We start from the raw sequence: 16389 nt of genomic DNA, 5'->3' as shown, positions 1-16389 counted from the left end.
GGTCTGACTTCGGGTCCCATCAGCTCGAAGCCCCCCAGAACTCCAGCCCAAATTTCTCCTGTTCTCCTCCTTGCCTCAGCTAGCGTGGTGCTCATTCGCAAAGATTTTTGGCAGGAAAAAATGTGAAAACTCGCGTTTCCATCCACTACAGTCATGCAAGGAAATGTTTTAACGTGGTCTTCGTTTTTAGCTGAAACTTCTTTACAGCCATTTGCTGTCTTTTATGATTGGTTTGTTGCTGGAAGTTCAGAGACGCCAGGCAGGACAAACAGTGGCCGACCTAATGTGGGCTGAAATCTCTGTGCCACTCTGATGACATCCACTGTACATCTGGGAGAGCAGTGCAGAGCCATTTGTTAGACCAGCTTTGGATTCAGCATTTCAGACTAATCAGCCAACTGATTAGTAAATCATGTGATTGATTGATTTATAGAAAGTTTAGCACCGAAGACCTCCTGTTTGTTAGGAATCAGTTAAATGATGGAAGGAAAAACTACCAATCTTCCATTCATTCAGTCAGGAGGATCGCCTTTCTAACTGTCCAATGAACTTCTGTTTTGATTGGGTGAAATCAGTTACATTTACATTTACATTTAAGGCATTTAGGAGACACTCTTATCCAGAGCGACTTACAAAGTGCTTTGCTATTTACCCAAGAAAAACCTCAGCTAGTTAGAATAGACTAATAATTCAAAGATCCTCTAAGTTTAGACTCTACTAAACACAAGTCAGTAAGGAGACCATAGTACTCTGCTATGCGTCCAAGTACTCTCGGAAGAGGAGGGTCTTCAGTCTGGGTTTGAGGACAGCGAGTGTTGGACTCTGCCGTTCGGACACCCAGGGGAAGTTCGTTCCACTACTCGTCTTCCATGGATCTTAAAGGATGGCGGGTCGAGCCGAGCCGTACTTGAAGCTGGAAGGGCTCTTGGTGCGGATCGGCTTTTGACCATTACCATCAAGTACGGGCTGGCTGGACCATTCTTGGCTCTGTAGGCCAGAGTCAGGGGTCTGAATCTGATGACCTGGGCAGCAGCTACAGGAAACCAGTGAAGAGAGAATGCAGCAGAGGAGGGACATGGCTGAATTTAGGGACATTGAAGACGACCCGTGTCGCTGCATTCTGGATAAGCTGCAGGGGCCTGATGGTGCGCAGAGGGAGACCAGCCAGAAGAGAGCTGCAGTAGTCAAGTCTGGAAGTGACAAGAGACTGAACAAGCACCTGGGCGACTCTCTAGAGAGGAAGGGTTAAATTCTCCAGATGTTGTACAGGAGGAATCTGCAGGACCGAGTTACGTTTGCAACATGGCTTGAGAACGATAACTGATCATCCATGACTACACCAAGGCTTCCAGCTTCTGTAGAAGGAGTGATCAGTGAGTTCTCAAAGGAGATGGCAAGATCGTTTTTAAGTCCAGCAGTTCCCGGGATGTACAGCAGCTCCGTCTTGCTGGGGTTGAGTTTGAGAAGTTATTTATAATGATGGTATTCGACATGACCAGGTGAGGCGTTATTCAGCTCAAGTGAACTTTAGCTTCATACCCATGTCAAGCAACTAGTTATATGAAAGTTTCAAAGAGTAAAATCAGTCTTAGCAATGGAAATCTCACTCTATTTACAGGACACTTGGGTGTTTTCTGATGGTGTCGGCGCTGAGATCAAGGCTAGTCATCAAAGGAAAATGCTTCTTGATAATGCACTGCTTTGAACTTTCCACACAGGCTTTGAACACTGGACAGATCTGCTGTGCACCCATTTCTCTGATCTAACTGAATTAGCTGGAAATGTGGAACATGTTTTTATGAATATGAATCCCGGTCGTCATTTCTAATATTTGGTTACATCTCCCACTGCCAGGTTAGGGTTATGCCACTCTCCGAGAGTTCCTGTCCAGTTAGTCCACTCCTCAATCAACCGGGTGAACATTTCCGCTGGAGTGGCTGTTATTTTCCAGCATTTCCCCAGATTGAGAACTGGCTTTCAGGGCTGGTTATTTTGCTGGTCAGTGGCAGATTTGGACTTTCACACCCTACACTGGTGATCCTGGAATGTGGAAGATTAAGTGTTGTGTTTCTGTTTGGACATGAAGGACGAGGCCAGTGGAAGAGAGGGCCAAAATGTGAAGTGGAAATCTTTTAGAAACTTGTGAGACCTTCACCTGACAGGACTGATGCTGTTATGTAAGGCAAGGAGACATGAAAGAAAGTATTAGAAAAGAGATGGCGTCAATTATGTCCATAAGACTGTTAAAAGACATTTTCCACTAATTACATACTCATATGAAACGAATAGCTTTTGTTCCCAGAATGATGCACAAGTCAAGATTGTTACCCCTAATGACTCCTGACTGACACACACACTGATTTCCACAGTCTAGGATCCTCAGTAGGGCTGTCTTAGTAGCATATTGGTCACACACATGGAACAGGCTAACCAGGCTATATGGAGACGTCACTGGGAAGGTCTCTCCCCTTTTTTTTATAATTATAATGATAAGAATTATAATAAAAATTAAATTATAATTAAACAAACTCTGTTTTCTAACATGTTTGTGGTGCTGTCTTTTTCCTTTTTAACTGTGTTAAATGAGAGTAAAGAACTGTGGGTGGTTGAAGGACAGGAAGGATGCATCAGTTGTGTCCTCCAAATCGCCCCCAATGTTGGTTGCATTTCTGGACTGTATATGAAGGGGCCTTCACTTTGAAATAGCCTTCTTAGCCTCCCTCGGCTGATTATGGTATTGATGGACACTATTTTCCACAATGCAATGCAAAGCAAAAAAGGTAGGTACTTATGTCTTCTGGGAAAAACAGGGAAAATGGTGGACACTCATGCTTGGTTATATATATTTTTTTAAATAATAAGTCCCAGGCATCAGTGGCATTCATTGAGTATAGGGCTGACTGATTCTAGACTGTAAAAGATGTATCCATCTGCATTTAAGTTTTCGGATGTTTTCCCCAAATAAACGCTGCAGCCGTTCTGCAGAATGTTTTGCCGCTAAAGGGGGGCGTGTTCCAGTGGGAATGTGACATCACTGCATACCCTCTATTGCCACCTGGATATTAATGAAGGGCCCTTAATCTAAAAATACAGTTTTCCATTTATGGCAATATTATGAAGCCAATTCCCAGGTCAAGTCAAATTTATTTGAGTAGCTTGTTCTACAGCCTTTCAGAAAAAAGAAAAAAAAGACAGACCACAAGCAGGGCGTGTAAGCAGGCAGCGTGTACCATCAGCCACCAGCAGGGGGCCTGGCCAGCACAATAGGAAAGCTGGTGGAGCTGGAGAAAAGAACTCCAAGCCCCAGAAGCCCAAGCGGTAATCAAAGCTGACCAGACCCACCTGTGTGGCACGGTATAAATACACCCGGCCAAACACAATTCCCTGTCGCACCTTTGTAGAGGGGCGAACGGTAACAGTGGTTTTAACTAGTGAACAGTGAAGAAAAGCTGAAGATAAAAGAGTTCAAGGTGTGAAGAAAAGCTGAAGATAAAAGACAGTTCAAGGTGTGAACAGTGAAGAACAGCTGAAGATAAAAGAGAGTTCAAAGTGTGAACAGTGAAGAAAAGCTGAAGATAAAAGAAAGAGTTCAAGTTGTGAACAGTGAAGAAAAGCTGAAGATAAAAGAAAGAGTTCAAGGTGTGAACAGTGAAGAAAAGCTGAAGATAAAAAAGAGAGTTCAAGGTGTGAACAGTGAAGAAAAGCTGAAGATAAAAGAAAGAGTTCAAGGTGTGAACAGTGAAGAAAAGCTGAAGATAAAAGAAAGGGTTCAAGGTGTGAACAGTGAAGAAAGGGCTCAAGGTGTGAACAGTGAAGAAAGGGTTCAAGGTGTGAACAGTGAAGAAAGAGTTCAAGGTGTGAACAGTGAAGAAAAGCTGAAGATAAAAGAAAGGGTTCAAGGTGTGAACAGTGAAGAAAGAGTTCAAGGTGTGAACAGTGAAGAAAAGCTGAAGATAAAAGAAAGGGTTCAAGGTGTGAACAGTGAAGAAAGAGTTCAAGGTGTGAACAGTGAAGAAAAGCTGAAGATAAAAGAAAGGGTTCAAGGTGTGAACAGTGAAGAAAGAGTTCAAGGTGTGAACAGTGAAGAAAAGCTGAAGATAAAAGAAAGGGTTCAAGGTGTGAACAGTGAAGAAAGGGTTCAAGGTGTGAACAGTGAAGAAAAGCTGAAGATAAAAGAAAGGGTTCAAGGTGTGAACAGTGAAGAAAAGCTGAAGATAAAAGAAAGGGTTCAAGGTGTGAACAGTGAAGAAAGGGTTCAAGGTGTGAACAGTGAAGAAAAGCTGAAGATAAAAGAAAGAGTTCAAGGTGTGAACAGTGAAGAAAAGCTGAAGATAAAAGAAAGGGTTCAAGGTGTGAACAGTGAAGAAAGGGTTCAAGGTGTGAACAGTGAAGAAAGGGTTCAAGGTGTGAACAGTGAAGAAAGAGTTCAAGGTGTGAACAGTGAAGAAAAGCTGAAGATAAAAGAAAGGGTTCAAGGTGTGAACAGTGAAGAAAAGCTGAAGATAAAAGAAAGGGTTCAAGGTGTGAACAGCTGAAGTTGAAAGGGTTCAAGTTGTGAACAGTGAAGAACAGCTGAAGTTGAAAGGGTTCAAGTTGTGAACAGTGAAGAACAGCTGAAGTTGAAAGGGTTCAAGTTGTGAACAGTGAAGAACAGCTGAAGTTGAAAGGGTTCAAGTTGTGAACAGTGAAGAACAGCTGAAATTGAAAAAGAGTTCAAAGAGTTCAAACGTTGTGAACAGCTAAAAAGAGTTTGTAATCAGTGGTGAAAAGAAACTAGAAAACATATTGAGTTAAAAAAAAGGGTTTAGGTCGTCCTTTATTGCAGTACACACCACTCCTGGTGTTTCCTTTGTATGTTTATCCGCCCTTTTTTCCATATAGATTTTAAACAGTTTTAATACTGCCGCCTCTCACAGCTGTGGTGGTTCACTGGAAGCTCACTGGTCTCCCATTTCCAGGGTTGGGAGTTCGTGCCCCACCACAGCCACAGTCTCACCAAGCACCAATCTTGTAATGACTTAAGACATTCACCATCTGTTACATGCACCATGAAATAACACACCACCCCCCCCCCCCCCCCAAAAAAAAAAGGGGGGGTACTGTAGTGGTAGTGTAAGGTAGTGTACCGTAACAGGATGGGTAAGCAAACATGTCTCCCTCACTGGAGCCCCCCAGGGGTGTCCTGAGCCCCCTGCTGTACTCCCTGTACACTTACAACCGTGTGGCCACTTCCAGCTCTACCACCGTTGCTAAGTTTGCTGATGACACTGTTGTAGTGTGTCTGATCTCTGATAATGATGAGCGGCCTACATGGAGATTAGGAATGCTGCCAGGATAACTCTCAATCTCCTCCTTAACGTCAGCAAGCCTAAGGAGCTGACCACGGTAAGATGCAGGAGAGGAGCTACCACCCTGTGGAATAAGGGGACAGTTTCAAGTACCTTGGAGTTTACACCTCACAGAATTTGTCAAGGTCCTTTTACATCAACTACCTGGCAAAGTCCCATCTACGACTTTAGCACCTTCAGATTGCTGACTCCAAGGTACTGTGGAACCTCTACACCTGCACCATCCAAAGCATCCTGATGGTGAATATCACAAACTGGTTTAAGGAACAGCACCAAGCAGGACAGAAGGTGGTGTGTTCAGCTGAGCACAGCATTCGGACCAAACGTTCTGACCTGCAGTGCTGGACTAAGGCAGTCCAGCCATCCAAACAATGGACAGTCTTCAGCCTGGACCTGAAGAAGGATTTCGCAAGAAAATGCTCTTCCCACTGCTGAAGCAGTCTGAATTCTGGGAGCTAATAAGGAGCTAGCCTCTTGTGATCCAAGTAATCGAGATGATTCATAATAGGAAATGAGATCTCGCTGGTACCCTCGCTGGAGCAAAATAGTGCAGGGCTTTATATGTCAATAGAACCATTTTATAATCAATACGGAATTGAACGGGAAGCCAGTGCAGTGCTGATAGGACTGGGCTGATATGATCAAGTTTTCTGGTTTTAGTAAGGACCCTGGCTAGAGCATGTTGAACGAGTTTAAGTATACTGAGGTTCCCACTGGAACATCCTGACAGTAGTATGATGCAAGAGTCTTGACACATTTAAAAAAAGGTGTACAGTAATTGTTGTGTGTCATGCAAGGATAAGGTATTTCGTAGCTTCCTAGTAATATTGGCTATGTGGTAATCAAATGATCTAAATCAATTATGACACCAAGTAATAAAACTCACAAAAAACAGGATATTAATGGAAGATTTCTATAGATGTTTTTGATATCTTCAAAGCAAAGTGATCATTTTCATATGGCATCGTTATGGCGTTCTTTACAAAGGCCTCTGCCTCATCAAATAGCATAAGGATGATGTTTCATGAAGGTGTTGTTAATGGAACAGCAAAAATCTGAGACTTTTTTTTAAAAGCTCTTACCAATATTGTTCAATTATTCTTCATAAACATCAAATGTTAACTTGAACAGTTTAATAAAAGTGACCTGCAATATATCTTCATGGTTCCAGTAGCTCCAGTCAAGGTGGGGGGTTATTGATTTAGCATGGGGAATGAAGGCTAGCTGATATCCCTTCTATTCCCTGTTTTAACAGTAAAGACTATTGATTAATTGATTAAATTGAAACTAAATGTGCACACTTTTCTGAAGAAAGTGAGTAAGTAGTACTATATTAGAGCTCTTTTTTTGAGTATACACTGTAAAAAAAGTGGTAGTTCCTCTGGAAAAAATAAATAAAAAATAAATGTATCTCCCCAGATTAGTGTTAAGTTGTTGTTGTTGGTGTGTGTGTGTGTGTGTGTGTGTGTGTGTGTGTGTGTGTGTGTGTGTGTGTGTGTGTGGTTTTTTTTTTTTTGTTGTGTTTTTTTTTTTTTGTTGTGTTTTTTTTTTTTTTGCCAATTTATTAAAAAGATATAATCTGGACAAAAGTATTCAGACCCTTTGCTATGACACTTAAAACTGGTAAGGGTTGAGGGAATGCTGAATGGAGAAAACTTGTATATTACAGATATATTCTGAATGAAAACCTGATCCAATTCAAGTCAAATTTATTTGTATAGCTTTTTACAACTGTTGCAAAGCAGCTTTACATAATCAGTAATTAGTAAAAGAATAAATTAGTAAAAGAAAAAATTAAATAAATAACACAAAAAGACAAATCTCAGAACCTCCGACTGGGCCTAAGGTTTACCTTCCAACAGGAGAGTAACCCCAAGCACACATCCAAGACAACACAGGAGTGACCAAGGGACAAATCCGTAAATGCCCTTGAGTGGCCCAACCAGCGCCCTGGCTTGCACCCAAACGAACAAACAAATGGCAGTCCAAGACGGCCCCCATGGAACCTGGCAGAGCTTGAGAGAAGAATCTGCAGAGAAGAATCTCCAAACCTTGTGGCATCATACTCTGAAAGACTGGAGGCTATAATCGCTGCCGAAAGTGCTTCAATAAAGTACAGGGTAAAGAGTCTGAATACTTATGTCAATGCAATATTTTTTTAGTTTTTTGATTTCAATAAATTTGCTAAAATTTAAAAATTCTGTTTTGACTTTCTCATTGTGGGCTATTGAGTGCAGATTGTAATATTTATTGAAATTGTATTATTTATGATGTGTGCATATGTTCCATTGCTCGCCATCTTCTTAAATCAAAGGGGCATGAAGAAAAACATAAATGGATCAGGTATAAATGTTCAGCGTCACAAATTTACAGATGAAAATACACACAATGCCATTGGACTGCACCCCTAGAAACTCTGCCTTTACTGAAGAACCATTGAAAAACCTTCACTGTGTTGGTACAGAATGACAACTGCCATGTAACCAGATTAATTAACCATCTAATTAATGATCAAAATCATTCAGTGAAACTTTAAGTGAAATTATCCTGATTGCAAAAGCTCCAAGAGTTCCAGTTCTAGCTGTCTGCAATAATATTTTTGGCAACAAGAAATATGAAAGATCTTACCAAAGGTCTACCAGGAGACTCTTATCCCCAGTCTCCACTTGTGTTGAAAGACCTAATTACATGCTCCTCTAAAGGCCTCTAATTACAGGCTTTTTTTGCTGCTTTCAGAAGTGATGTTGTATCAAGTCACATCATGTCATGTCTCCTGCCTCCTGCCACCAGTTTGCTCCCGACGGCTGCATGGGGGTAGGCTCCCAAAGGATCTGCAGGCTGTTGGCAGGATAAATGAGAGTCCCAATGTTGCAAGACATGGGCTGACGATGGGGTCTACGCCAAAGAGCATGCTTTACTGCTCTCATATCTGCAGAGTCTTCTGGTAAAAGATTTTGACTTATAATAGACTAGAAGTTTAAGAAACATCTAGGACAAATACTAGTTCAATTCTACAGTGTATAGTGAACACACACACACTAGTGAACTAGGGGCAGTGAGCGCACACCCAGAGTAGTGGGCGGCCACCTCCAGTACCCAGGGAGCAGAGAGGGTAAAGGGCTTTGCTCAAGGGCCCCAACAGTGGCAGCTTCAATAGCCCGGAGCTCTGAGCTCTGAGCCACTACTGCCCCTTGGCTTTGTGTGTCCAAGTCTTACCCTGTTACACGTGGCACTTAAAGGGAACCCATTCACCCGAGTCTGAAATGCAGGTTCTCACGTGTACTAAAGTGTGCAGAGAAGCTCTCATGCTGTGTGAAAAGCGTCCACGCTGGCTCTCAGCGGTACACTTGATTGGTAAATGAGGATCTTTCGATGTGCTTCAGTTCACCGTGCTAGGGTACGTTCAGCACGTGTGTCTCCTGCCGAGACCTATTTTGTGTGTCCTTGCTTTTTCAGTCGTACAGCCCAGTGTCCATTGGGCACTATAGTCAACTGCTTGCTGATTGACAAGAAGCCCATCTTCACAGCTAGACCTCAGTTTATCTGGCGAATATCCAGGTCACTCAATATGATGGCCACATGTGATGTGCCATGACATGGAAATCTTTCCATGCAGTCATTAAGAGTTCGGCATATGAACGCGGCTCGAGCCTCAGGACTGAGTGGATGATGAGATGCACAAGCAAACAGTGCGCACATGCACTTAGTGTGCTCACATGGCTTGCTGGGCCACACTTAGCCCCATTTATGAAAACCTTGGAGAGGGGGTTGTCACCTCCAGCTTTGTTGCGGTAGGACTCCACCACGTGAGGCCTTTCTTTTTCAGTAGTGTGCATCGGCAACAGCCTTTGTTGGCGAGTATAGTGTCACCTTTCATTTTAGCCCGTCCATTTGGATGATCAGGGAAAAACCTCAGCTAATTTGAATAGGATAATAATTTAAAGACCCCTCTAAGCTTAGACATTACTAAACACAAGTCAGTAAGAAGACCACTCTGCTATATTCTCTCTCAGAAGAGGAGGGTCTTCAGTCTGGGTTTGAAGACAGCGAGTGTTGGACTCTGCTGTTCGGACACCCAGGGGAAGCTCGTTACACCACTTCGGTGCAGGACAGAAAAAAGCCTGGACGCCTGTCTTCCTCGGATTTTAAGGGATGCCGGGTCGAGCCGAGCCGTACTTGAAGCTCGAAGGGCTCTTGGTGCGGATCGGCTTGTGACTATTGCCATTGTACCTTTTGTTCTTCAATGTTCTTCTATGAAATGGTCATGGATCGATATGGGATAAATTGGACAGCAAGTTAACAGTTAATTCTTAAACTTGATGAGTTAGGAGCACAATAAATGGGGCCTTTTGACATGCGGCAAACTGTGATGACTAGGCGACTGGGTCAGAACCTCTTCAAAACACCCCGTCTTGTGAAGGGGGACCTGGTATGCAGTGGTCAGCACCTACCAAAAATGCTCCAAAGAAGGACAACCAATGAACCAGGAACAGGGTCATGAGTGCCCAAGGCCTAGTGATACTCGCAGAGGCTGACATCTACAGGACTCTTCCAGTGGTCTTGTATAGTGCATGCCTCAACAAGTCAGAGCTGTTTAGGCAGCACAAGGGGAACCTACATGATATTAGGCTGGTTTTAATGTTATGGCTAATCAGAGACTTTTTTTTGGTTAACATCAGGTGTAAATAAGATTAGAAGAAGCTTTAAGTTTATATAATGCACCAGGGTTTTTACTCTTCAGACACCTCTGCCCTGCGGTAAACCCCCTCCCTCCACACCCCATACCTATCGAGCCCCTTCGAGCACCCTTTAATCCCACCCTTCCTCAAAATTGCTGTCACTATCTTTGCTTCGGGCAATTTCCTTCCTACTCCAGGGGCAGGAGTAGGCTTTCTGTTATTTCATCATCCAGTCTTCCACTGTAATTTCCTCCATAGAAACCGCTTGACTGGCGTAAAGGAGCACATGTTCAGAGTAATGGAAATGGCTCTGTGCCTTCGTCTCAATTTTGCACTCAGGGGGTCTGCGTCAGTGCTGGCTTTGAGGGCTTTTGAAAGAGTGATACTGTGCTGTGACTCTCCTTGCAGTCTCCAGAAAGGTGAGGGGAAAGACAGATGTTCACCGCAAAGGATGTCTGATGGAGTAGACGAGTTTTAGGGGCTCATATCATGCAATTTTCTTTTCAGTTTTGATAGAGGTTGATGTAGTAGTATGTAAAATTGTGAAATATTGTGAAGTTGAGAGTGTACCATACATTCCCTTTTTTTTTTAATTTTTTTTTTTATAAATTTTATTTCCTCCCCCAATTTGGGCCTCGAAATACCCAACCCGTACGTATTCTCTGTGAGGGTGGACCAACATACGCCCCCTCCGGGGCGTGCAACATTGCCGGGCAACCAACCAACGTGCCCAGAGGGAAGCGCTGCACACCCAACTCCGATGCACCAGCCTGCAGATGCCAGTGATGGCCAGCACCGCAGTGAAGCAATGTGGGGAGAGAGCGTCATCTACCCACCCTGGAGAGAGCAAGGCCGATTGTGCTCCCTCTGGGCCTCGGCTGCTGATGGCTAGCAAACAGCACATCTTGAATGATTGCTTTTATGATGTCACAAAATCCATAAAATATTTATACAGTCAAATATTCAGCCTACAGCAGATTAGAGGATTCATTTTTTAAATAAAGCAAGGTGATTCAGTAGCTGATCAAACAAAAAACCCTTGAATCTCCATTTTTCACTCAATTTTTCACTTTCTGACAAGTGAATCTGACCGCTCTGGAGGGAATGGACCAATAGAAATGCTTCAAAATTACTTCTTTTCCCAGTGAAAAGTGGAAATTTTGTTCTCTTTTGTAAAGCTATCAACGTTTTTATGTGACAGTGATGGTCTACAGATTGTTTTTATATATGGAAATTCAATGATAAAATGGCCTGCTGGGACTCCTAAATGATGCCACCATCTAAGCCCTGACCCGATCACTGGGAGATTTCACAGTATCAGGCAGGTGGATTTAAAGCAGCTTACAGTTTTTCTCAATTGCTAAGACACATTTCTTGAAATTGTCCCTCCATGTCGCTAAACTGTAAATTCAAAACTCAATTTTCAAACTACATTCACAAAACATCTGACTCTTCCTGCAAAACCAAACTATCACCTCAAAACAGTTCAAACAGCGCTCAAAAGCAAACAATGCTGTCAGATCAGACCCCGAGTCAATCAAAATGAAAACACTACTGAGCAGTCATTACACACAACATAGAAAAAAGGAAAACAAAACGACCAGATCATTAAGTGTTTAGAAATAACCTTTATTGTTCACAAAAATGCATTTTCAAAACAAAATTCTTGTTTAGCCTGTGTAGTCCTAAAATAATATATACTTTTGTTGTAAAGTTTATATATATATATATATATATATATATATATATATATATATATATATATATATATATATATATATATATATATATATAAACTTTACAACAAAAGTGCATACAAAATCTACTCTATAACATCATGTCGATGTGCTGGGTCAGGCCACAGGACTTCATCTACATCACAGGCCACATTCTCCCTTGCCAGGCAGCGTGGGTAATAACTTCTAGTGTGCCGGATCCACGCTTGGCATGCATCCACACCTATATCATTACAGGCCAGTTCCATGGCCTGCAAGAGATTTTCCCTGGTGTAGGGTTGTCGGTCATAAACCTTCCAGCGCCATGAAGAGAAGAACTCCTCTGTTGGATTGAGGAAAGGGGAGTATGGTGGTAGGAAGACATTCAGGAATTCTTGGTTTCTAGTGAACCACTCTCTGACCTGCACGGCATGGTGAAAACTCACATTATCCCACACAATGACATAGACAGGATGCTCTGTCTGTTCATGATCCTGCTGCTGAAACCCTAACACAATATCCCGAAGATCACTTAAAAATGACAGGAGGTGTTGAGTGTTGTATGGCCCCAATATGGCATGATGGTGGAGAACACCATGATTGCTGATTGCAGCACATAAAGTGACATTGCCACCACGCTGGCCAGGAACTGTAACAATGGCTCGTTGGCCAATCACATTCCGGCCTCTCCTCCTCCTTTTGGTCAGATTGAACCCAGCTTCATCCATATAAATATATTCATGTGGTTGTTCTGAGGAATCCAGTTGAAACACTCTCTATGGGAAAATACATATAGCTTTGTAAGCTGTACAGCATAAGACAACCTTATGCTGTAGAGTAGACAGCAGTATTGAACACCTACCTGTACATAGTGGAATCTTTGCTCCTTGACCCTTTCTGAGTTGCGCTCAAAGGGTACTCTGTACAGTTGCTTCATCCGCATCCTGTTGTGTTTTAGGACACGATCAATGGTGGAAATGCTGATACTGGTGATGCCTTCAAAATTAACATGGTCGTCAATGATCTTCTGCTGTATTTCACAGAGTTTGACTGAATTGTTCTGACGGACCATGTCAACAATGAGGGTCTCTTGGCGTGGGGACAACATAGATGGCCTCCCTCCCTGATGTGGCAATCTGGTAATTCTACAAAAAGAACATGCAATTACAAAAAAATACATGTAGTACGAGGCCTACAAGTATATTGGAAAATGAGTGTAATGAAACACCTTTTTATTGAGTCATACTGCACAAATGTACAAAATGAAAAAAAGCAATTACCTGTTCTCTTCTCTGAATCTTCGGACTATGGTGGACACAGTGAATCTGCTTAGGTTGGGCTGAACTCGAAGTCCCGCTTCCCTCATTGTCAACCCGTGGACAAGAACATGGTCTATGACAGTTGCCCGTATTTCATCTGAAATATTTGTTCTTCGTCTCATACCTCCCCTTCCTCCTCTTCCACCTCTTCCACCTCTTCCACCTCTTCCACCTCTTACTCTTACTCTGCCTCTCTGATTGTTTCTGTCCATAGTGAGACTTCAACAAACAGGGCCCCATGGACTGGCTTATATTGGTGTCTTCACCTCATTAGTCACATGTGTTATCAATTTTGAGTTGCAGTGTTTAAGTTGAAACACCTGTGCTTTCATTGAATTTCCCTTTTGCCAGCTGTGCTTAACATTATGCAGCCCAAGTGCATCAGAGTGCCAAATGTGTTTTAGTGGGTGAAAATATGTTTGCAAGTTGTTGTTGCAAGTGTCTAACTAGGTGAAAAGTGCTTAAGGTTCTGCCAAAAGATTGACCATTTCAATAAATGGGTTCAGGGCACTGAGCATTTGGTTCAGACAACCGGGTTTAGTGTTTTAGCAATTGAGAAAAACTGTAACCCATCTGGTAGTGAACACACACACACACACCCAGAGCGGTGGGCAGCCAACTCCAGCACCCAGAGAGAGAGAGAGAGAGAGAGAGAGAGAGAGAGAGAGAGAGAGAGAGAGAGAGAGAGAGACGAGCCCGGGAATCGAACCCACAACCCTGTTATCGATATCCCGGCGCTCTAACCCCTGAGCCACCACTGCCCCCTAAGCCACCACTGCCCTTATCCGATGCTGGCGGGTTAGAGTCTAACGCTCTGTCTGAAGAAAATTCATGACTGTGTTTGTCTGTCTGTGATCTGCTCAGAAGCCTAAGAACAGGTCAGAGAGTGCAGCGTTTAATGTTTGGCATGATTATCCCATAAATGCAGCAATACTTGCAGAGAAAGCTCTGCACAAAGACCCCGTTTATCTCCAGAGCTCTAATCAGTGCATTGATTTTTCAATGATTTTCCCTCCCACCATGTGAATGACAAACTCTGCACCTGCCAGTGCACGCTCTCTCTCCTGCGCTCTCTCTCTCATCCTTTACTCTCAATACACAGATAGACAATATCAAGTAAATCATCACATTCCCAGTGGAGTTGAGAACACATTTTCCTATTATTAAACTTAATAGATTCATCAAATGCACAATTAGAGACTCATACTAGTTAAAAATGACTCAGTAAAGATTGTTATCCTCTGATATAACACCTATCAAAAGCTTAGCGATTTGAAAGGTAAGCTTTACCACTACTCATATTTGTGGTTTATCTTATCCTCTAGCATCCTATGCACGGTCTCTAGTCTTCTGTCTAAGCAACAAACCCAGCAAATAAAGCTTCCACAGAAGAGCAATTAGAGCTGACGTTCTTTACTATGCTGCATGGCTAAGGCAGTTTGTAAGTGGGGCAAAAAAGTATTTAGTCAGCCACTGATTGTGCAAGTTCTCCTACTTAGAAAAATGAGAGGTCTGTAATTTTCATCAGAGGTACACTTCAACTATGAGAGAGAAAATGAGGAAAAGAAAGGAAATCACATTGTCTGATTTTTAATGAATTTATCTGTAAACAATGGTGGAAAATAAGTATTTGGTCACCCACAAACAAACAAGATTTCTGGCGGTCACAGACAGTATCTTCTTTAAGAAGCTCCTCTGTCCTCCACTCGTTACCTGTATCAATGGCACCTGTTTGACCTCATTACCTGTATAAAAGACACCTGTCCACAACCTCAAACAGTCACACTCCAAACTTAACCATGGCCAAGACCAAAGAGCTGTCGAAGGACACCAGGTAGAAAAGTGTAGACCTGCACCAGGCTGGGAAGAGTGAATCTACAGTAGGCAGCAGGTTGGTGTGAATAAATTAACTGTGGGATGATCCAGGCCATCCAATCAGATATTTACATATATCAAACATATATGTGTGTGTGTGTGTGTGTGTGTCTGTGTGTATAGGAAAAATATATATAATAAGGAAATTAATCATTTTGGCCACTCCTTCCTCCCGTAGATCTCTCTCTTGAGTGGCGTATTAGCAGTTTTATTTAGTGATGTAAACACAGCAGAGCTATTTTTGAGCTCAGAGGGTAGCTTATTTTATTTATGCTAAAATATGGATTAAATCTCATAACTTTCTCACACACACACACACACACACACACACACACACACACACACACACACAGCTTCTGTAAGAAAAGAGCAATTGTAAGAAAATGGAAGACCTACAAGACCATTGATAATCTCCCTCGATCAGGGGCCCCATGCAAGATCTCATCCCGTGCGGTCAAAATGATCATGAGAAGGGGGAACAAACACAGAGGGACCTGATGAATGACCTGCAGAGAGCTGGGACTAAAGTAACAAAGGCTACCATCAGTAACACACTACGCTGAGAGGGACTCAAATCCTGCAGTGCCAGGCATGTCCAGGCCCATCTGAAGTTTGCCAGAGAGCATACGGATGCTCTAGAAGAGGACTGGGAGAATATCATTTGGTCAGATGAACCCAAAATCGAACTTAACTCGTCGGGTTTGGGGGAAGAAGGCAATAAACAAGTGGCTCTGTAAAAAGCATTTCAAGGTCCTGGAGTGGCCTAGCTAGTCTCCAGACCTCAACCCCATAGAACATTTGTGGAGGGAGTTGAAAGTCTGTGTTGCCCAGCGGCAGCCCCAAAACATCACTGCTCAAGAGGAGATCTGCATGGAGGAATGGGCCAAAATACCAGCTACAGTGTGGGCCAACCTTGTGAAGACTTCCAGGAAACATCTGACCTCTGTCATTGCCAACAAAGCTTAGGTTATGTTACAATTCTGGTTCTCTCCTTTTAATTAGGCTGTTATAGTCAGACCTGCCGGAGTCGTCAGACACTCTGATAATGCCCAACGTTCTCTGCTCTCCATAAAATTCCTCTCAGAACTAACCCTCTCTTTTTATTTTCTTCTTTCTTCTTTGTCTCTGTCTTTTATTAATCACTATTTATGTAAAGCTGCTTTGTGACGACAAATACATTCTTTAAAAATCCTACACTGTGATTTCCTGCATTTTTAAAAAAAAAAAAATCTCATTTTGTCTCTCATAGTTGAAGTGTACCTATGATGATAAATTACAGACCTCTCTCATACCCACTGTATAAGAAGAACTGGCTTTGTCCATTAAGAGAGCTCTGCAGTTGTGAGGGAGCATTCATATTTGACCACATTGCACCGATCAGCCATACCATTAACGCCATGGTCACAGGTGAAGTGAATAACATTGATTATCTGGTTCCCATGGCACCTGTCAA

At 42.6% G+C, this 16389-nt stretch overlaps 1 protein-coding gene across 1 annotated transcript; it reads right to left on the bottom strand.

Annotated features, from left to right (window-relative positions):
• Positions 1 to 11841: 11841 nt before the first annotated feature.
• LOC140559649 (uncharacterized) lies at positions 11842 to 13619 on the bottom strand. The gene is made up of 3 exons (XM_072683199.1): positions 13023 to 13619; positions 12605 to 12887; positions 11842 to 12518 (listed from the first exon to the last, which is right to left on the bottom strand). The coding sequence occupies exons 1-3, from the start codon at positions 13271 to 13273 to the stop codon at positions 11850 to 11852; spliced, it is 1203 nt and encodes a 400-aa protein (XP_072539300.1). The 5' UTR covers positions 13274 to 13619; the 3' UTR covers positions 11842 to 11849.
• Positions 13620 to 16389: the final 2770 nt, after the last annotated feature.

Source organism: Salminus brasiliensis, chromosome 7, assembly GCF_030463535.1.
Source record: "Salminus brasiliensis chromosome 7, fSalBra1.hap2, whole genome shotgun sequence".
NCBI classification, from domain to species: Eukaryota; Metazoa; Chordata; class Actinopteri; order Characiformes; family Bryconidae; genus Salminus; species Salminus brasiliensis.
This window is presented reverse-complemented; position numbering and strand designations above follow the sequence as displayed.